The 23,326-nt window shown below is 41.3% G+C and overlaps 1 protein-coding gene across 1 annotated transcript in view; it reads left to right on the top strand.

The window, feature by feature from the left end:
* ago1 (argonaute RISC component 1) overlaps positions 1-23,326 on the top strand; it is a 37,650-nt gene that overhangs the window by 10,966 nt on the left and 3,358 nt on the right. Inside the window, exons 2-16 of the mRNA XM_072692465.1 lie at positions 4,905-5,091; positions 5,557-5,677; positions 5,773-5,954; positions 6,936-7,072; positions 7,719-7,853; positions 8,739-8,826; positions 9,479-9,626; positions 9,751-9,870; positions 11,729-11,851; positions 13,479-13,612; positions 15,084-15,268; positions 15,410-15,569; positions 15,737-15,827; positions 19,664-19,858; positions 21,580-21,714. Of these exons, the coding sequence (XP_072548566.1) occupies positions 4,905-5,091; positions 5,557-5,677; positions 5,773-5,954; positions 6,936-7,072; positions 7,719-7,853; positions 8,739-8,826; positions 9,479-9,626; positions 9,751-9,870; positions 11,729-11,851; positions 13,479-13,612; positions 15,084-15,268; positions 15,410-15,569; positions 15,737-15,827; positions 19,664-19,858; positions 21,580-21,714 (2,141 nt within the window). The remainder of the gene's footprint in view (positions 1-4,904; positions 5,092-5,556; positions 5,678-5,772; positions 5,955-6,935; positions 7,073-7,718; positions 7,854-8,738; positions 8,827-9,478; positions 9,627-9,750; positions 9,871-11,728; positions 11,852-13,478; positions 13,613-15,083; positions 15,269-15,409; positions 15,570-15,736; positions 15,828-19,663; positions 19,859-21,579; positions 21,715-23,326) is intronic.

The raw sequence follows: 23,326 nt of genomic DNA, 5'->3' as shown, positions 1-23,326 counted from the left end.
TTAATGATATTAGAACTTCATTTTAAATATTAATGTTATTAGAGCTTCATTCTGGATATTAATGATATTAGAGCTTTATTCTGGATATTAATGTTATTAGAACTTCATACTGGATATTAATGTTATTAGAGCTTCATTCTGGATATTAACGTTATTACAACTTCATAATGGATATTAATGATATTAGAACTTCATTTTAAATATTAATGTTATTAGAGCTTCATTCTGGATATTAATGATATTAGAGCTTTATTCTGGATATTAATGTTATTAGAGCTTCATTTTGGATATTAATGATATTAGAGCTTCATACTGGATATTAATGTTATTAGAGCTTCATTCTGGATATTAACGTTATTACAACTTCATAATGGATATTAATGATATTAGAACTTCATTTTAAATATTAATGTTATTAGAGCTTCATTCTGGATATTAATGATATTAGAGCTTTATTCTGGATATTAATGTTATTAGAGCTTCATACTGGATATTAATGTTATTAGAACTTCACTCTGGATATTAATGTTATTAGAGCTTCATACTGGATATTAATGTTATTAGAACTTCACTCTGGATATTAATGTTATTAGAGATTCATACTAAATATTAATGTTATTAGAGCTTCATACTGGATATTCATGTTATTAGAGATTCATACTGGATATTAATATTATTAGAGCTTCATACTGGATGTTATTAGAGCTTCATTTTGGATATTAATGATATTAGAGCTTCATACTGGATATTAATGCTATTAAAACGTCATTCTGGATATTAATGCTATTAGAGCTTTCATATGTTATTCATATGTTATTACTGGATATTAATGTTATTTTAACTCTCTCAAGGCCTTTAAACCTAAATGCTGAAAATAAACGTAATTGTATTATATATTTAATTATTATTATATTTTTTAATTATGGGTCTTACTGCTGACCTCTTAACCTTTCAGCTCTGCTCTGCTTTTAATCTCTTGCTTTGACGTTGTCCTAAGCTCAGTGTTTATCACAATGCTAAAGTGCTCTCCCTCCTTTTCCTTCCACCTTCGTCTCTCTTCCCTCTTCTTTCCCCTTGCTTTGCCAATCCTTTCCCACCCCCTCCATCTTTTCTCTCTTTGTTCGTCTTCCCTCCTTTTGTCCCGGCGTCTACACACACTTCTGTTTGCTGTGTATCAGCCACGTTTAATCCTGTTTGCCCCGCGCTCGCCCGATCCCGTCTTAGTCCTCATCAACTCCATCCTATACTCTCTTGCTTTCCTTTCCTCTCTCTCTCTCCCTCTCTCTCTCTCTCTCTCTCTCTCTCTCTCTTCCATCGTTTCTTCTGAGCAGTGTCAGATATAAAGGAAGGTCCATATTGAACATTTTTACTTTTGCAGGACCCCCAATGTCCCAGAATAGCTCATATCTGGGGAGTTATAAGTGCAGTACACCAGTTTAACGTTCTTGGACTTCTAAAGGTGGTTCCCGGTCACAATTCTGCCCATTTGTTGTTGTTTTTCAAGAAATTAAAAGCAATTATTAATCAACAATTAAGCAACAATTAGAAAACGTGTTTATATCTTCATAATATAACTGAAATGTTGCTCAGTGTCAATGTCTACTTTCAGCCTCCCTTTTTGACTGCAAAAGACCTTCAGGAAGGTGGATCAGACTCTGGAGTGGTGGTGCACTGTTCTACTGTGCAGCGATACCTGGAAGGAAGAGTCATTAGTAGAACTACTGGAACTGCTGGACTTGGCAGATTGGCCATAATCTTGTCATCTCCTTCGAGAGATAGTGTAGCATTTACATTTACAGCAGTTTTATCCAGACAAGGTTGCAGAGATGGTAACCAATGAGTCCCAGACTGGGAATCGAACCCCAGTCTCCCATGTGGTGTGGTATGTCATTGGCAGGTAGTGGTGTTATCTGTTGCGCCACACCCACCACCAGTACCAGATACTGGTTCTGGCACTTACACATAGTGTATCAGTATCGGCAATAGAGAGCACCGATACCATGAAGCTTACTGATGGCCTACTTTTTTTTTTTTAATTATTATATATTTTTTATTAATTACATTTTTTTTTAACATAGCAAATTTTGGTTGCAAACTTTATGAAACCAAACGTTTAAACAACCAGTAAACAGTCAGTCATAAATAGTTTTCACCATTAAACAGACTTTTAATTGAACTTTTAGCACTTTTTCTTTCCGTGTGCTTCTAAAACCAAAAGTTTAGGCGTTTAAGCAGCTTGTTTTAAAGCCACACACTGAAGTTTAGTATCTTTTTACACTGAGACGTGTACTTCTAATAAAATATGAATTTTAAACACCAAATAAAAAGCTGTTTGTTCGAGCTTAGCAAGATTATCAGAACTATGAAACAATGAAAACAAAAACAATGAAAAAACAAAAATTCATCGTGCAGATTTCTCCCTTTCAACATTCAGAGAATTCGGCCTTTCCTCTCCAGAGAGCCACCCAGGAGCTCGTTCAGTCTTACAATTCAGCTTCAGCTCTGTAACTTCAGCCCTGTTCAGCTCCTCATCTGCTGGCTTCCTGTAGCTGCTGCCCAGGTCATCAGATTCAAACCCCTGACTCTGGCCTACAAAGCCAAGACTGGACCAGCCAGCCCCTCCGTACTTGATGGCGATGGTCAAAAGCTGATCTGCACCGAGAGCCCTTCCAGCTTCAAGTACAGCTCGGCTCAGCCCGCCATCCTTTAAGATCCACGAAAACGAGCCCCTGGTCATTGATCTAGTTGGCTCTGTTATCTTCAGATTCATAGCTTAAGCTAAAAAAACACACCAAATTGTACCAGCTGTCAAACATGGCGGTGGTAGTGTGGAGGGATGGTGTGGGGATGCTAAGCTGCTGCAGGGCCCGACTTGACCGTTATCGGAACCATGACTTCAAAGTCCAGTCGGTCATCAGTCCTTGATCTGATGTTCGAGTGTAGTTGCACTGTAGTTTCCTGAAACGTCCAATGATTTCCCACTATGCCTCGGTGTTGTGATGTCATCCTTACCATAAATTTCTTCTGTGGACTCGCCTTTCTCTGTGCTGTAATGCTTGAATCACTATGATCTCATGCTTTCTGATAAATCCTTCACCCCTCCCCTCTTCAGGTCATTGGGTGATCTCACCCTTACCGTCTTATGCTTTCACCTCGGCAGATCAGCCCAGCCATGTTTTGGTGACTGAAGTTTAGCTTGCTTAGGTCTGCACTAGAGCTACGAGGCTAATGTAGCCACACAAAAAAATGTAGCCATTGGCCTCATAGCTCCAGATCTTCACATTAGCCTCCTAGCATAGCTCCAGATCTTCACATTAGCCTCCTAGCATAGCTCCAGATCTTCACATTAGCCTCCTAGCATAGCTCCAGATCTTCACATTGGCTTCATAGCATAGCTCCTGATCTTCACATTAGCCTCATAGCTCCAGATCTTCACATTAGCCTCATGGCTCCAGATCTTCACATTAGCCCCATAGCATAGCTCCAGAGCTTCACATTAGCCTCATAGCTCTAGATCTTCACATTAGCCCCCCAGCATAGCTCCAGATCTTCACATTAGCCTCCTAGCATAGCTCCAGATCTTCACATTAGCCTCCTAGCATAGCTCCAGATCTTCACATTAGCCCCCCAGCATAGCTCCAGATCTTCACATTAGCCTCCTAGCATAGCTCCAGATCTTCACATTAGCCCCATAGCATAGCTCCAGATCTTTACATTAGCCTCCTAGCTCCAGATCTTCACATTGGCTTCATAGCATAGCTCCTGATCTTATCAGTAGCCTCATAGCTCCTGATCTTATCATTAGCCTCATAGCTCCTGATCTTATCATTAGCCTCATAGCTCCTGATCTTCACATTAGCCCCATAGCATAGCTCCAGATCTTCACATTAGCCTCATAGCTCCTGATCTTCACATTAGCCTCATAGCTCCAGATCTTCACATTAGCCTCATAGCTCCTGATCTTCACATTAGCCTCATGGCTCCAGATCTTCACATTAGCCCCATAGCATAGCTCCAGATCTTCACATTAGCCTCATAGCTCCTGATCTTCACATTAGCCTCATAGCTCCAGATCTTCACATTAGCCTCATAGCTCCAGATCTTTACATTAGCCTCCTAGCTCCAGATCTTCACATTGGCTTCATAGCATAGCTCCTGATCTTATCATTAGCCTCATAGCTCCTGATCTTATCATTAGCCTCATAGCTCCTGATCTTCACATTAGCCTCATAGCTCCTGATCTTCACATTAGCCCCATAGCATAGCTCCAGATCTTCACATTAGCCCCATAGCATAGCTCCTGATCTTCACATTAGCCTCATAGCTCCAGATCTTCACATTAGCCTCATAGCTCCTGATCTTCACATTAGCCTCATGGCTCCAGATCTTCACATTAGCCCCATAGCATAGCTCCAGATCTTCACATTAGCCTCATAGCTCCTGATCTTCACATTAGCCTCATAGCTCCAGATCTTCACATTAGCCTCATAGTTCCTGATCTTCACATTAGCCTCATGGCTCCAGATCTTCACATTAGCCCCATAGCATAACTCCAGAGCTTCACATTAGCCTCATAGCTCCAGATCTTCACATTAGCCTCCACGTAAAGTTACAGAGCGGGGTCAGGGCCGAGTGCTGAGCTCAGAGCAGAGTGCAGAAAAGCCTCCAACTGACTCAATAACTGCAGAGCTCCAGACCTGCTGCTGCTGGTAGAGCTTAGAGCAAAGGAGGACCAGCTTCTTATTAATACAGCCTATGGGTTTTAGAATGGGGGGTCAGAAAAGCTCCCGTAAGTGTCCCAATACTTTTGACCACACTCTATAGCACCAATGATATTTAGGATAAGTGTTTTTTTTTTGGTGAACTCCCCCATTTTAAAAAGTGTCTCCTTCTTTCTCTCTCAGTGCCCATGGGGCCATACCCCCCTCCCCTGCAGCAGGTGTTCCAGGCCCCCCGCAGGCCGGGCATGGGCACTGTGGGGAAGCCCATCAAGCTGCTTGCCAACTACTTCGAGGTGGAGATCCCCAAGATGGACGTCTATCACTACGAGGTCGACATCAAACCCGACAAGTGTCCTCGGAGGGTCAACAGGTACTCACCCCTGAGCCCAGGAGTGGTCACATGACACATTTGTGGTCACAAAACTTGTACACTATATGTCCAAAAATTTGTGGACACCCCTTCTAATGAATGCATTTAGCTTTAAGTCGTGATGTGGTGGGTAAGATTGAGGAGCTGTCTCTACTGTCCCGGGGAGAAGGCTTTTTGCTAGATTTTGGGGGAGGATTGCTGTGAGGATTTGATTGCATTAAGCGACAAGAGCGTTATTGAGGTCAGGATGATCCCCAACTCTTCAACCCCTTCCCAAAAGTACTGGGTGGAGCACCACCATCATTCCAGAGAGCACAGTTCTCCCACTGCTCCACATCTCAATGCCGTCAGCAGTGCATTCATTAGAAGGGGTGTCCGCAATCATTTGGACGCTTAATGTATATTGAGAAAAGCTTGCCCCCCCCCCCATTTACCTGTACCTGTCTGGTGTGTCCTGTTCTGCAGGGAGGTTGTGGAGTACATGGTGCAGCATTTCAAACCGCAGCTTTTTGGCGACCGGAAGCCAGTGTACGACGGCAAGAAGAACATCTACACAGTCCTGGCTCTTCCTATAGGGAGCGAAAAGGTCAGTGAACCAGGAGGAGTGGATGTGGTTATCCGCAGTTTGTTATTGACTTGTTGGCTTGTTTCAACCCTTTATCAATTCTCTTGCCTTTGCAGGTGGACTTTGAGGTGACCATCCCGGGCGAGGGTAAGGATCGCATCTTTAAGGTGTCCATTCGCTGGCTGGCGAAGGTGTCATGGCGACTGCTACAGGAGACTCTGGTCAGCGGGCGACTTCAGGTCCCACTGGACTCTGTCCAGGCTCTGGACGTGGCCATGAGACATCTGGCCTCCATGAGGTGCATGTGATAGGAATTGTCATGTGTATGGTCACCTAAAATGTTCCTAAAAGGTCTAAAATGTATTGCCGAAAGTCACGATTGAAAACACAATAAACATATTTTAGCTCATGTTCATATATTCCACTCACTCATTCTGACAGACTGTAATACACTACAGGAAGCGTAGGGGGCGCTCTATAATGCTTTATAATGTTCATATGATCCACATGCTCATTCTGACAGACTGTAATACACTACAGGAAGCGTAGGGGGCGCTCTATAATGCTCTATAATGTTCATATGATCCACTCACTCATTCTGACAGACTGTAATACACTACAGGAAGCGTAGGGGGCGCTCTATAATGCTCTATAATGTTCATATGATCCACACACTCATTCTGACAGACCGTAATACACTACAGGAAGCGTAGGGGGCGCTTTATAATGCTCTATAATGTTCATATGATCCACACGCTCATTCTGACAGACTGTAATACACTACAAAAAAAGAGTAGGGGGCGCTCTATAATACTCTATATTGTTTATATGATCCACTCACTCATTCTGACAGACTGTAATACACTACAGGAAGCGTAGGGGGCGCTCTATAATGCTCTATAATGTTCATATGATCCACTCACTCATTCTGACAGACTGTAGTACACTATAGGAAGCATAGGGGGCGCTCTATAATGCTCTATAATGCTCATATGATCCACACGCTCATTTTGACAGACTGTAATACACTACAGGAAGCGTAGGGGGCGCTCTATAATGCTCTATAATGTTCATATGATCCGTACGCTCATTCTGACAGACTGTAATACACTACAGGAAGTGTAGGGGGCGCTCTATAATGCTCTATAATGTTCATATGATCCACTCACTCATTCTGACAGACTAATACACTACAGGAAGCGTAGGGGGCGCTCTATAAAGCTGTATAATGTATATATTATTCACGCATTGACCAACCTGACCAACTTCTGTCACCCAGGTACACTCCAGTGGGTCGATCTTTCTTCTCACCACCTGAAGGGTATTATCATCCTCTGGGAGGAGGCAGGGAGGTGTGGTTCGGCTTCCATCAGTCTGTACGGCCCGCCATGTGGAAGATGATGCTCAACATTGATGGTGAGCGGCTCTTCCGCTGACCTGTTTAATGCTCTGCTTACTTCCGTTGTACCTTGTGGGTCGGTTCTATAATGCTCTATAATGCATTGGGGAGCTCTATAATGTTCTATAATGTTCATATGATCCACATGCTGATTCTGACAGACTGTAATACACTACAGGAAGCGTAGGGGGCGCTCTATAATGCTCTATAATGTTGATATGATCCACACGCTCATTCTGACAGACTGTAATACACTACAGGAAGTGTAGAGGGCGCTTTATAATGCTCTATAATGTTCATATGATCCACACGCTCATTCTGACAGACTGTAATACACTACAGGAAGTGTAGAGGGCGCTTTATAATGCTCTATAATGTTCATATGATCCACTCACTCATTCTGACAGACTGTAATACACTACAGGAAGCGTAGGGGGCGCTCTATAATGCTCTATAATGTTCATATGATCCACACTCTCACTCTGACAGACTGTAATACACTACAGGAAGCGTAGGGGGCGCTCTATAATGCTCTATAATGTTCATATGATCCACTCACTCATTCTGACAGACTGTAATACACTACAGGTTTATCTCTTTGTTTGGAAGGGCATCCTCACAGTATCATTTAGCAGTTTTCTGTCCTGTTTCCTCCCTCTCTAGTGTCAGCCACGGCCTTCTACAAAGCCCAGCCCGTCATTGAGTTCATGTGCGAGGTTCTGGATATCCGCAACATCGATGAGCAGCCCAAGACCTTAACAGATTCCCAAAGGGTTCGATTCACCAAGGAGATCAAAGGTGGGTAAAATTCACACATTACAGCCAAATGTGGCCAATCAGTAAAGATATGTTGGGTCTCTGCAGTCAAGGCTGTTATACTGTCGGAGTGACCGTCTCTACTGTCCGGAGAAGAGGGCTTTCTGCTAGACTTTGGAGGAGCATTGCTGTAAGGATTTGATTGCATTCAGCAGCAAGAGCGTTAGGTTGAGGTTAGGATGTTGGATGATAATCACCACCCCACCTCATCATCCCCAACTCCCCAACTCATCCCAGTAGTACTGGATCGAGCTCCACCATCAATCATCCCAGAGAGCACAGTTCTTCCACTGCTCCACAGCTCAATGCTGCTGCTGGGGGGCTTTATATATACCCCCTTAACCCACACCTAGCATTAGGCAGCATGGTGCCAATAGGTTCATGCTTATTTATCTGCTCCAAAGAGTCCTATTCTATTGGCAGGGACTAGACAAGCTGTGTGTGTGTATGCATTTGCACATCTGTGTTAGCAGTAGCTGAATGGATTAATTAGTATCGGTGTCCACAAACATTTGGACATGTAGCTGAGACGTTAAGACCACCACTTAGCATTAGCATTAGCAGTGTGTAAACCGCATGTCTAAATCGGCAGCAACTATTCTTGGCCATATTCTTGGTGTCCGACACTGTTTGTTCATAAATTTGGACAACATTTAGGCGTCGGAGTGCTATTAGATGTCCTGCCCTGCACTGATCCTCTGATGAATCGGATGCTTCTATAGAGCGGTTCAGACGAATCCAGATGAACTGATTCAGATAAAACTGAGTCGATTTACTGTGACGAGTGGATCTGTGCTGTTGGTATGTTAAAGGCTCAAATTTTAAATGATTACATGATGTGTGTGTGTGTGTGTGTGTGTGCTTTAGGGCTGAAGGTGGAGGTGACGCACTGCGGACAGATGAAGAGGAAGTATAGAGTGTGTAACGTTACACGTCGCCCTGCCAGTCATCAGACGTGAGTGTTTTCAGGTGTAAAGGATTTCCAGGTCGTTTTTGGTGTGTTCGGATTGGTCCATTTGTAGGGGAAGTGTAGGGGGCGCTCTATAATGCTCTATAATGCTCATATGATCCACACGCTCATTCTGACAGACTGTAATACACTACAGAAAGCATAGAGGGCGCTCTATAATGTTCATATGATCCACACGCTCATTCTGACAGACTGTAATACACTACAGGAAGCGTAGGGGGCGCTCTATAATGCTCTATAATGCTCCATTATGTTCATATAATCTATGCTCACTCTGACAGACTGTAATACACTACAGGAAGCGTAGGGGGCGCTCTATAATGCTCCATTATGTTCATATGATCTACACTCTCATTCTGACAGACTGTAATACACTACAGGAAGCAACGGGGGGCGCTCTATAATGCTCTATGCTGTCATTTTTTTGTGTTCCGATTGGCCCATTTGTCCCCTTGCACAGCTGACATTTTCAAATGGTCAATTTTTATTAAATTCAAAGGGAAATTTTATGTTTTTTTCAGTTTTTTATGCAAAATTTTGGCAACTTTGATTTTTCTGTGACAATAAGCGGAATCTGTGGATTCTGGGATTTTGGACGAGGGGGATGGTGACCTTCATCTTCTGGATCTGTCTCCAGGTTTCCGCTGCAGTTGGAAAGCGGTCAGACAGTGGAGTGTACGGTGGCACAGTATTTTAAACAGAAGTACAACCTGCAGCTCAAATACCCTCACCTACCCTGCCTGCAGGTGGGCCAGGAGCAGAAGCACACCTACCTGCCCCTGGAGGTGAGAACGTCACTAGAGGAGCGTCTCTGTAAGCTGTTGGTGTTGACGATTAGGTTGGAGAGACGTTTCTCTCTCCAGCACTTTCAGGACTGATTCTCTGATTCCTCTCTAAATCTCCTGGAAGGTGTGTAATATCGTAGCTGGGCAGAGGTGCATCAAGAAACTGACCGATAATCAGACGTCCACCATGATCAAAGCCACGGCGCGTTCAGCACCAGACAGACAGGAGGAAATCAGCAGACTGGTGAGTCATGCCCCCTGGTGGACAGAGTGGTAAACACAACATGTCTTGGTGCATTTTTTAAAATGTATAAACAGCCATCACCTGCCACAGTGCTTTCTCACACATAGGCTCTGCTTGGGCGCCCCCTAGGGATATCGAAGGCTGCCTGAGTATATCAGTCCAAACTCCAAGTTGTCCCATTAAAAAAAAAAAATGAAATAGAAATTTTATAAATAAAATAAAAAATAGTTGAACATGCACTTATTTGATTCCTTATTGGAAAGTAAGTCAGTGCTCTGATGAGTTTAGATAGTCAAATATTGTAATATAACATTTATATAAAACTTTGTGTCTCAATTCATGCCGTTTTTCACTTTTTGACCTAATGTAAATCTGGATGTTGTTCTTTACATTATGTCAGAATTTTATAGAATTACCAATAGAAATGCTCTAAAATCACTTGGACTAAATTTTATTTACATTGACTTTCATTGAAGTTTTTTTCCTTCTTCTGTAAAGTTGTTGTTTTGACGATACAAGGTTTTTGTAGTGACAGCAACAAGATATGTAAAATATAAATATATTTAAGGGCTGCACAATATATGGTTTCTGCATCACAATATATGGTTTCTGCATCACAATATATGGTTTCTGCATGTGTGTATAAATATATATATATATATATATATATATATATATATATATATATATATATACATGCAGAAACCATATATTGTTATACATATATACATTCAATATATATATATTATAGTTTTCTGCAATATATACATATTGCCTTATTAAACAAAACACCATCTTTTTGCTCAATTCCACCTACCAAATTTTAACTCAATTTCACTAGATTTCACTAGAACTGAATGATGCAACGTCATGATACTGATATTGCAGTCTGTGGGTCCTAGATTGGGGTAAAATAAATGATTTTGATATATAATACGCATCTGGTGGATCATAAAAACAGTACAAATATATGGTTTGTATCAAACAATAAAAAAGTTGTCAAAAAAAGTGTTACAATATTTTAAAAACCACCATATATATATATATATTGTGCAGCCCTAATATACAGCACTGTACAGAGATTTTAGGCCTCTTATACATTATTCAAAGCTATTCCTCTCAGCAGTGAGAGAGGTTCTACAGTAGAAGCTCCAGATCTCATCAGAACAGATAAAACAGCTGAACATAAATCCAGTAAAAAGGAGAAACAAGAGCTTCTCATTCTGAAGAAAGAAAATAGTGAGATCTTGTGGGTGAGCTAGTCTGAAGAACAGAGCTCGGTTCCTCCAGGTTTCTCCTGGACGCCCCCCAGTCCAGCACAGCATGAAGGATGTGTTCAACTCCATCATCATCATCATCATCATCAGCAGCAGCAGCAGCAGCAGCAGCCCACCTGATTTACCATCATTAAGCCCTGATTTACCACCAAACCAGGTGTTGATCTGAGGAGAACTCTAAACAATACTAGACTCCATGAGAGAGGAGAACTTTGGAGATGTTCTAATGATGAAAACAGTGATGGAGAACCTCCACCACTTTCTGTAGGAGTGTTATTATTATTAGTGTTTATTCTAATATAAGTGATTTACTGAGGAGATAAACACTTACTGACCAGATAAGGAGATTTTACGTCTGATTTTAACGGGGGTTGAAACTTTTGCACAGTATTGAATGCGGGACCTTCATTCAGACCTGTGGGAAGCACTGTTTACATTCTCGTCCTGTAGAAATAAATTTTTACGCTTCAGATTTGAAGAAAGTGTGGAAACTCTCAGATTGAATCAGATTAATGGTCAGATTCCTTTAGTCCGAGTTCTCTGTGTTCTCCTAATCCTCCGTCCCTTTATTCTCTCTGTAGATGAAGAACGCCAATTTTAATCTGGATCCATATATTCAAGAGTTTGGGATCAAAGTGCGGGATGACATGGCGGAGGTGACGGGCAGAGTTCTCCCAGCGCCCATCCTGCAGTATGGCGGCAGGGTAAGACACAGACACAGGGGGTTCAGGACCCCTGCCAGGCTAAGGCTTAAGGCTGATCTGTGGCCAGTGGGCGTTCACGGCTCAGTCCGTATAAACACGCAAACACAAAACTGTGGCTGTGATGTAACGGAGACCCATGTGTTTGCATACGTTCAGCCTACAGGTTGGCCTCGCCCATGGAACCCAACCATAACAGATGTTATTTAAATATGTTAGTCTTAAAGGCGTAGTGCCAAAAACAGCCTGTTTAGGCTGAAAGAGGAGACTCCACAGGGGACTCCAGGGGGAGGTCCAGCAGTGTACGCTGAAGAAGACTGAGGTCAAATAATAATAATAATAATATAATAAATAATAATAAAATCATAAATAGTCATTGTCTTTTCTAACATATTTAGACATATGGACATTTGACCCTCCCACCCAACACACACACACACACACACACACGCACATGTATTACTACTTAAACTGCTTAAAACTACAATCAGGTGCAGAACATCAGAGGATTCATTCGAGAGGATTCTTATTTAAGCCTCAGACGTTTAGTCTGGTCTGCTCTTGATTGTTGAAGTGAATATTTTTTATTATGTATACAATTTTAGATATTATTGCATACTATTTATTCTTGTTGTTGGTTTAGATAATGAAGATGATGATGATGATGATATTATTATTATTATTATTATCATCATTATTACTACTACTACTACTATTATTATTATTATTATTAATAGTAGTAGTAGTAGTAATAATGATGATTATTATTATATTATTATTATTATCATCATCATTATTACTACTACTATCGTTATTATTATTATTATTATTATTATTATTATCATTATTGATATTTTAGAAGTTTGTCAGTTGTCAGTAGTAATTAAGAGGGAAATAATATAGTGTAATAATTCTGCCCATTGTGTCCAGACCCTGTGTTCAGAAATTTGACATTTCAATTCAAATGACCTGTTTTGTTGAATATTTAGGGGGACATCACAGTTTATGTACATCTGCTGTTTTCTACACATTTTATAAATCTTTGGAAGCTTTTTTTTGTTTTATTGATGTTTAACCTGCTTTAGTTGTGCATTAAATCCCCTGTCCCCTGTCCTACAAAACTACAATCAGCAGAAGATGATCAGAACATGGTTGGAGAGGATTGTTCTGGAGGAGTCTTAGTGTCTTATTTAAACCTCAGACATTTAGACTGGTCTGCTCTTGATTGATGGTTGGAGTGAGTGGTGAAGATGATCACCATCATGACCAGATCCAGAGAGCTCTCTGAGACCTTCAGAAAGAAGGGTGGAGATGCAGAGGAGTCTGAGAAGGCTGAGAAAGCTGTTCATCTGTTCACTAAATCATGACATGTGGAACATCTAACCAACATGGGCAGGTCAGGCCATCCCCTAGCAAGTTCAGCCCAAGAGCAGAACCACAGGATGAGTAAAGAAGTGTCCAACAGTTGGTCTACAACTACTACAGATAGACGCTCCATCTTCAAATAAACATCAAATGTCCAGATGGTTGAATATGGATGGAAGGTGTATGTACTGTACTGAGTAACACTGAGTAACTAAATGAGTCCAGACTGGACCTCAGAATAAGAGTACGCTTTTCCTCTTTGCAGAATCGGGCCATAGCCACGCCCAACCAGGGTGTGTGGGACATGCGGGGGAAGCAGTTCTACAACGGCATCGAGATCAAAGTGTGGGCCATCGCCTGCTTCGCCCCGCAGAAACAGTGCCGAGAGGAGGTGCTCAAGTAAGAGGCTTTCAAATCCTTACTTACGTCCAAGTGTGTGTCGCTCTAAACAGAAGGTCTGTGGAAGCGAATACTGTGATCATTTCCCAGTGATGTGAAGATCTCAGAAATGGAGCAGAATATAACCTTTAACTCCGTCAGAGACACAATTAAACACAGTACAGTAAATATTTATTCATATTTATATGATGTGTTTTCTATTGTTGGTAGAAATGGTGTTACATTAATGGCCATAATAGTTGATAATTACATTTTAGTTAAGTCAACAGTTTTATTGCATTCGTGGGTGTTGTTATTTTATGTGAGAAATTCATGAAATTTGACTAAGAATAAAATAATTAAAGTAAAAAAGTATATATATAACACATAAAGCATTATATATACAGTATATGATTACTATTATATTATTTAATATATTATTTCTTATGATGTATTCAACTTATATAGTATTTATTTTTGTTGGTTTGTGCTATTATTATTGTTATTATTATATATATTAATATAGAATTTAAAGTGATCAGTACTGAATGAGATGAAAAAATATAGTGTAATAATTTTATATTGTTGGTAGAATAACACTGCCTATGAATAATAATATTTATTATGGCTACTATTATATTTGTGTGTAATATATTTTATTGTGTATACAATTTCATATATTGTTGGTTTGTATTATTATTATTATTATCATAACCATAATGTTATAATAATTATTATTATTGATATTCTGCTATTCGAGTTGTCAGTACTGAATGAGCGGAAAAGTTTTTTCTGGATTTACAATATTATTTATGTTTTAAAGTGTGTAAAAATAATAACAATCATAATAATACAAATAAATAAATAAATAAAACATAATAACACATGGACAAAATAGTTGGTACTCCTTGGTTAATGAAAGAAAAACCCACAATGGTCACAGAAATAACGTGAATCTGACAAAAGTAATAATAATAAAAAATGCTATGAAAATGAACCAATGAAAGTGAGACATTGCTTTTAACCATGTTTTAACAGAATTATATTAAAAAAATTAAACTCATGAGAGAATAACACTCTGCCTATTTATAATAATATTTATTATTACTACTATTATATTGTGTGTAATATATTTTTATTATGTATACAATTTTATATATATTTTTGCATACTATTTATTCTTGTTGTTGGTTTGTATTATTATTATTATTTTTAAATAATAAAAATATTATTGTTATTGATATTAAAAATATCATGTCATAATTTTGCGTGCATTGTGTCCAAATCCTTTTTTCATAAAATTTTACCTCAATTTAAATGACCTAAAAAAGTGTCTAAATGTGTGTCCTCTGTGGAGGACGTCAGTTATTTGCATGGGATTTCATTCAGAGTGTGACTGTGTGAGAAGCTGTCCTGTGATTTATGTTGGTGTTTATTTCATATTTTGTCACTTTGGTGAGTCACAGTCTGATCTCTGCGCTCTCTCCTGCAGGAACTTCACAGACCAGCTGCGGAAGATCTCCAAGGACGCTGGGATGCCCATCCAGGGTCAGCCGTGTTTCTGTAAGTACGCGCAGGGAGCGGACAGCGTGGAGCCCATGTTCAGACACCTGAAGAACACCTACTCTGGCCTGCAGCTCATCATCGTCATCCTGCCTGGAAAAACACCCGTCTACGGTACACAACAGCAAGACCTTTCATACCGTGTACTTCTCCATGTGCTCGGTCAGCATTTCGACATACAGTCAGGTGGAATAATAAAGTGTGTGTGTGTGTGTGTGTGTGTGTGTGTGTGTGTGTACTTGTGTTGTGGTGCAGCGGAGGTGAAGCGTGTGGGAGACACTCTTCTGGGCATGGCCACTCAGTGCGTTCAGGTGAAGAACGTGGTGAAGACGTCTCCTCAGACGCTCTCCAACCTCTGCCTCAAAATCAACGTCAAACTCGGCGGAATCAACAACATCCTGGTGCCACATCAGCGGTGAGACCCTGTACCACCGAGCTGTACCACCAATGCTCTGTTCCCATTTTCCACCTTCTTATAAGACTGAGCAAAGGGGGGGAGAGAATATAGCTGAAGTGTGTGTGTGTGTGTGTGTGTGTGTGTGTGTGTGTGTGTGTGTGTGTGTGTGTGTGTTGTGCTCGCAGGTCCGCAGTATTTCAGCAACCCGTCATCTTTCTTGGGGCGGACGTCACTCATCCACCAGCAGGAGATGGGAAGAAGCCCTCCATTACTGCAGTGAGTAGGGCTTTAATACATTCTCTTTTCTCTCTCTCTCACACACACACACACACACACACACACACACACACACAGACACACACAGACACACAGAGACACACACACAGAGACACACTCTTTTCATCAGTCTACAAATATGCGAACAGCTGTAGCCAAATTGGACAGTGCTGTTCAGCGTAATGAGGAACTGCTGGAGCAGCTGCTGTTTAGTTTATACATCTATGAAAAGTCAGATTATACTAAATACCTTACAGTCATATTGGATACAGAATAATTCATACTGGATACTGAATAAATCATACTGGAAACTGAGTATTCCATAGTGGATACTGAAGAATTCATACTGGATACTGAGTAGTCCATAGTGGACACTGAAGAATTCATACTGGATACTAAATATTAAGTAGTGGATACTGAAGAATTTATACTGGACACTGAATAATTCATAGTGGATGCTGAATATTTCATAGTGGATACTAAATAATAAGTAGTGGATACTGAAGAATTCATACTGGATGTTGAATAATTCATAGTGGATGCTGAATATTTCATAGTGGATACTAAATAATAAGTAGTGGATACTGAAGAATTCATACTGGATACTGAAGAATTCATAATGGATGCTGAATAATTCATAGTGGATACTAAATAATAAGTAGTGTTTATTGAATGATTCACATTAGATACTGAGTAATTCTGTGGATGCTAGATGCAGAATAATTTATATGGATACTAAACATTTAATACTGTAAACTGAACAGTTCATTATAGACTGATTAATTCATAGTTGATACTGAATAAATTACAGTAGAATTATTAATAGCAGATATTAATTTCTTGAACAGTATTGAACAGTTTTGATTTTAGGGGTAATACCTGGTAATAGCATCACCTTAATTTCATACATCAGTTGTTAAACAAGGCTTTTCTGACTGATGGGATCATCAATTGCATCAGAAATTCAGTTTTAACGTGTAGAAATGATCCTATTCCTCTTTTCTATTTTTTTATTTGGTGTAATATTGTTAAGCTAAAGGTTAGCTTTAGGTACATTACATGCAATGCACCTCATGGACCAGGCTTCTGTCTCACTCTTGGTTTAGCAGACGATTCCACAGGGGGCGCTCTCTGCTATTGAGCTCAAATAGCTCAAGATGACCAGAGTCAGATGTGTTTGTGTGTCCTGGTCTCCGTCCTGACTCACCCTCTTTCTGCAGTGTTTGCGTCTGCTAGTTCTGTGCTAAACTCATGTGCTTCTTAGTCAGAGGTCTGGAACTCCAGCCTAAAGGCTTCTCAGCTGAAGGTGTAGTTTCTAAGAACCCCAACAGTCTCTTTCCGTCCTTAACCAGAGGTACATGTTTATTCACATACATTATGTGTCCAAATGTTTGTGGACAGTCCTTTTAATGAATGCATTCAGCTACTTTAAGCTGCACCCATTGCTGACACAGATGCATGCACACACATACAGCTTATCTAGTCCCTGTAGAGAAGTATTTCCAATAGAATAGGACTCTCTGGACTCTCACCATGCTGCCTAATGCCCGGTGTGGGCTAGAGGGGTGTAAAGCCCCCCAGCAGCAGCATTGAGCTGTGGAGCAGTGGAAGAACTGCTGTGTTCTCTGGAATGATGGATGGAGGGATAAGTTGGGGAGTATGGGATGATGAGGTGGGGTGGTGATCATCATTCAACATTCTATCCTCATTAACACTCTTGTTGCTGAATGCAATCAAATCCTCACAGCAAAGCTCTATCATAATCTAGTAGGACGCCTAGTAGGAAGAGACAGTTACTCCAACAAAAGCAGGATACACTCTTTTTAATACCCTTGATTTCAGAAGAATAACTGAATGAGCAGGTGTCCCAATACTTTTGTCCGTATATTTTAAATCTCACGCTTTTCTTTCTAGCAGACGGAACTGAGCCGTACCAGGAACGTACAGTAATCGCGGCCGGCTGTTTACCGTATACCGCGCCTGGTGGTTCGGTAGCTGGTTGTAATTGTACGAGGGCTGCGGGCCTGTGGGCAGCGGCTGCAGCCTCCATGCTTTGAGGGTTGAGCCGGAGGCGTAATGACGGCCCTGCTGCTGCAGTGGTGGCGGTCAGCACCGCCCTGGCCTTCGTGCTTCTGGAGAACATTGAAGAGAGCCGGGAGCGTGGCAGAGGCGAAGAAGGGAGGCTTTAGGAGTGGTTAAGGCTGAGAGGGAGCGGGCGAGCAAGTGTGACTCACAGACAAACAGGAAATGACATCACCTCATACCCCGCTGCTGGAACGCTTTGCGGTTGCCAGGGGATGGTGACAAAGGACTGAGTCACAGGGAATGGGATAGAAAGGAGAAAGGGGTGGATGCATTTGGAATGTGTGTGTGTGGTTTTTTTGGTGGGTGGGTGCATGGGTGGGTGTGTGTGGGTGTGGCGCTGAGCAATGTTGACCTCACACCCTCCCCCCCCCCCCCCCTCCCCCTGTGGAGAGGAAAAAGGCGCTAACAGCATCTGAAGTTGCGCACTTCTTCCTCTCAGCCACTAGAGGGCAGTGCATATCACTGCATAGAGCAGGATCACCCCATTACAACTGAATGGCTGTAGAGCTTTTAGGCTTTAGTTGTCATGGAAACCGCCTGCGTCCTCACTTTTAATGCACATAAAGGCTGTTTGAGTATCAGAAGCCGCCGCCCCCTTGAACCGTTTCCCAGCCTCCCCTTCATCCTTTAGAACTGAACAGGCTGTTTTCTGCGTTACTGTGCCTTTAAGAGTGACGTGTTTACACCTGTCTGACTAATCAGTTCAGCACCTTAGCTCCGCCCACCCACGGTGAAGTTATAAGGAGTGTTTCAGTCCAAACTGTCCTTCGAATAAGGGACAATACAGGGCAGCCAATCAGAACCAAGCTCATTTTCTCTTGTGATTTTAAATGTTATTATTTTGTTCATTTATTTATTTTTTGACTTATTTTCCTATTTTTTTAAGTTTTTAGAATTTTATTATGCAATATAGTTTTTTTTGGTTAATTAATTTCTTCTTGTTATTTTTATTTCTGTCATTTATTATTCTATAATTTATATTTTTATTATATCATTTATGTTTTATTATTTTATGTATTCTCTCATTAATTTAATCTCTTGTTGATTATTTTCTTTATAATGTTTTTTTCAATTTTACTTGATTTGGCTTATTTTCCTATTTTTACTTTATTATTATTATTATTATTATTATTTATTTATTTATTTTGGAATTTTATTATGTAAGTTAATTTTTTTATTTCTATTTTTTTTCCTTGTTGTTTTATTATTTTTTATTTATTCTCTCTTAGTTAATCTTTGTTTTGTTAATTTTATTTTTATTTTTTTATTTATTTTTTTATCTCCATTGATTTTTAGTTTAAGTTGATTAGCTGGGGTTCTTCAAGGAACCAAAAGTGGTTCTTCTGTGGCATTAATCGAAAAACTTTTTTGTAGCGCCTTTATTTGTGTAAGAGTGTAAGAGAATGGCTAATATTAATTAATGTAAATTTAATTATGACTGTTAATTAAGACTGCAGTAGGAAATAAGCCCTTTAAAACACAGGTATTCAAAAGGTGAGAAGGAAAATAACTATTGGGGGGAAAAATAAATCTGTAAAGTTAGACTATCATAGGAATTTTCTTACTCAGACTTGGACCCCTTTCACACCTGGTCATGTGACTGGTACCTGGACTGTATCCTGATAGGCTTTAGCCTCATGCGTGGTGGTGCGGCTGGACCTGATACCAGGGTTTAAACAGGGTCTTAGTGCCTTGTGGGGGTATTTGAATATGACGCATTTGACCGATCATCCTATCCCCTCTCTCTACAGGTTGTGGGCAGTATGGATGCCCACCCCAGCCGGTACTGTGCCACGGTGCGGGTGCAGAGGCCCCGGCAGGAGATCATTGAGGATCTCTCATACATGGTGCGGGAACTCCTCATCCAGTTCTACAAGTCCACCCGCTTCAAGCCCACCAGAATCATCTTCTACAGGGACGGCGTTCCTGAAGGCCAGCTGCCACAGGTCAGTCCGTTCTGCCGGGTTCAGTTTCGCTGGAGGCGAACTGTACATTCCTTGTGATTCATCAGAATTTCTGGCCTTGGCGAGAGGAGTGAATCACCCAGCGCCTCTGGTGAATTTCGTTCGTTTGGTAGAGCAGGTTCTTCTCATTGTGTGACCGTGCTGATAAACCGCTGGAGTGCTCACAGCCTGGGCACATGTGGAGTGCTTTAGCGGCTGCTCTGTTATTGTTGTAACCGCCGTCTATCGCAGTTGCAGTAATCAGGAATTTCAGAGTTCCTCTATTAAAGTAGCCTTATGTGATAATATGGTGGTTTTGCTCCAGGGCTCCCCCTACAGTTGTGGAGCGTAATTTGCTTTTACACCATAACCACCACCATAACTTAAAATCGACCCTCACTGACAGCCGAACACATGCATTTCTGCACAAGCTAAGAGGTCCAGAAGCAGCACCATCTGCTCCATCTCCAGGTAGAGAAGCATGTGGGCTGAGGCGGTAGAGTAACACTACAGGGTGTTACACTACTATGACTTGGGTTGTGGGTTGAGGAGAGAGGTTCTCCTCCTGCAGCTCCACCACCAAAGCTCCATAGTGCAATAGAAGCAGTGTTCCGGCCTGGCAATGACCGATACGCCGCTCCCAGTTACGGTCAGTGGAGCATCGACATAGTCCTGAAGGTAAAATTGCTACATAAGGTTGCTTTGATAACTTGATCCTCGCTGATTTTGCCATCTTCACTTGCTAGGTAATGAAGATGATTCATTCCCAGAATTCATAGCTGTGTCAGAAACTCTTGATTTTGTCATTTAGTAGATGAATATGAGTATAAGTCACACATCACTCCCATTTTATTATAGGTCTAAATAAGCTTATGTGCTCAATCAGGAGAATAAAAAAAAAACATAGCGCATCCAACAAGAACAATAGCCACCCGTGATCTGATGATCGGGAGTCTCTGGTCTTACCCCCACTGACGTAACACAATTTCCATGGTTCTCGGTATGTTCACCTGTCTAATAACGTTGCCTTAGCAACAGTTGGAGAAGATGTAACCTATAATCTTATAGGCCAGCATTGGTGGCTCTGTGTAATAGGAGGAGTGCTAGCTAGCAGGTGGAAATTGGAAATGACTGAAAAAGAAGAGAAATAGGAAACATGGTAGCTCACAGAAAGTGCCTTTTCAGATTCTACACACTCATCTGACTGGTGTTACTCTGCCCAGTGTGAACTCTGGTGGCCCATTTCAACCGTTACACGTTTTCGACCAGTCGACTTGAATTCCGCTGGGGGAATGACCACTAGGGGGCGTGTGGAACAAGGTTAAAAGGCTTTAAGCCAGACCTTGTACTGAAGAAATGCTAATCTGGCTAACAGTACATGAAAGCCCATTGGTGTAAATTCAGGCAGGGGATTACTACACTTACAGAATGTGAGCAATGCCATACAAGAACCACTTTCGGTTCCACGAGGAACCAGAGCCTTTAACTTCAGACATCTCCATCCGAAAGGCCCCTATTTATTTAGCTTGTTCCACTAGTTTTACCATAGAAGCTCCTGCATCGTACAAACCCTCCTTCCGTTTGCTTTGAAACATGAGCGGAGAGATCTGGCAGCTCCTGGAAGCTTTTTTCAGACATGATGAGGGGCTGAAATCCCTGTGGATAGATGATGGATGACAGCAGCCTGACTCACGCCTGTGTTCTGTCCTGTTCTCCGAACGCAGATCCTGCACTACGAGCTGCTGGCCATCAGAGATGCCTGCATCAAGCTGGAGAAGGACTACCAGCCCGGCATCACCTACATCGTGGTGCAGAAACGCCACCACACCCGCCTCTTCTGCGCCGACAAGTCCGAGAGGGTGAGTTTCCCGGAACGGCTCGGAGTGACTCACTGTGGAGCGGGGGTCTGGCTGAAACCTCAAAGCAGAGAACAGGACGATTAAACACAGATTAAACACAGGCGAACTCGGGGGCTCCTGAGGCAGCAGCTGGAAGAGTAGTAAAGTCTGTGTCATGAGACCTTTTTTATTTTTTATTTTGTATCTCCAGTTTTTGAGTGTTTCAGTTTATGATTCCACAGATCAGCCATAACATTAGCACCACTGCCTAATATTAAGTAAGTCCCCCTTGTGCCACCACAGCAGATGGCCTCCATAAGACCATAAGGGACCCTCCATAAGGGCACCAAGACTAATGTTGGCCGTTAGTTGTGAGGTGGGATCTCAATTAGCATCAGTGACCCTGTCGGTTTACTTTTGGTAGGTACTGACCACTGCATACCAAACAATGACCTGCCTGGTGTTTTGGAGATGGTCTGACCCAGTCAAGTCATTGTCTAGAACATCACAGCTTGGTTAAACTCAGATTCTTAGGCTTGCCTGTTTGTCCCGCTTTTAACCCCTTCATCACCTTCAAGAACTGATTCTCCATATGTATTCCCATCTCTTGAGACTGTAGATGAAGATAATGAATGTTTTAGTGGTGCTAATGTTGTGGCTGAGCGGAGTAATGTGAATCTGGCAGGTGTTCTTGACATTGTGTCAGAAAAACATGATGAATGGACCAATAGAAATGCTCCAAAATGACTCAAAATGATTCAGCATTTTTACATTGACTTACATTGAACGTTAAGAAAAGGGGGGGGGGTATATATTGTGATTATTATTATTATTATTATTTTGCTTTTTTGCCACCATTTAAAAAGCAAAGTTGCCCTCGGCATTATGTGAAAATTTCATTACGATTTGACAAATAGAAATTATACTAATATTAATAAATCATTTTTGTCTTGTATTTTAATACTCATGACCATTTTCCAACCTCTATTCATCCCTGTGTGTTTTGTGTGATTGGCTGCCCTGTGCTGGGCCTCACTCAAAAAGCCTAGTCTAGGCTGAAACACTCCACTCCTTATAACTTCAGTATGAATGTGGTGGAGTCGGCTGTAGGCTAAATAGGTGGCTATGCAGTTTTGGTACCTGTTATAATCAGAAGTAAACTCTCCTTGTCTGCTCAGTAAATCACTGATATTAGAGTAAACACTAATAGTAATAACACTCCTACAGAACGTGGTGGTGGTTCTCCATTACTGTGTTCATCATTAGAACATCTCCAAAGTTCTCCTCTCTCATGGAGTCTAGTATTATTTAGAGTTCTTCTCAGATCAACACCTGGTTTGGTGGTAAATCAGGGCTTAATGATAGTAAATCAGGTGAGCTGCTGCTGCTGCTGCTCCTAATGGAGTTGATTGAACACATCCTCCACGCTGTGCTGGCTGGACTGGGGGGCGTCCAGGAGAAACCTGGAGGAACCGAGCTCTGTTCTTCAGACTAGCTCACCGACAAGATCTCACTACTTTCTTTCTTCAGAATGAGAAGCTCTTGTTTCTCCTTTTTACTGGATTCATGTTCAGCTGCTTTATCTGTACTGATGAGATCTGGAGCTTCTACTGTAGAACCTCTCTCACTGCTG

Source organism: Salminus brasiliensis, chromosome 1, assembly GCF_030463535.1.
Source record: "Salminus brasiliensis chromosome 1, fSalBra1.hap2, whole genome shotgun sequence".
NCBI classification, from domain to species: Eukaryota; Metazoa; Chordata; class Actinopteri; order Characiformes; family Bryconidae; genus Salminus; species Salminus brasiliensis.
The sequence above is the reverse complement of the archived record's forward strand: the minus strand, read 5'-3'. Positions and strand labels throughout refer to the sequence as shown.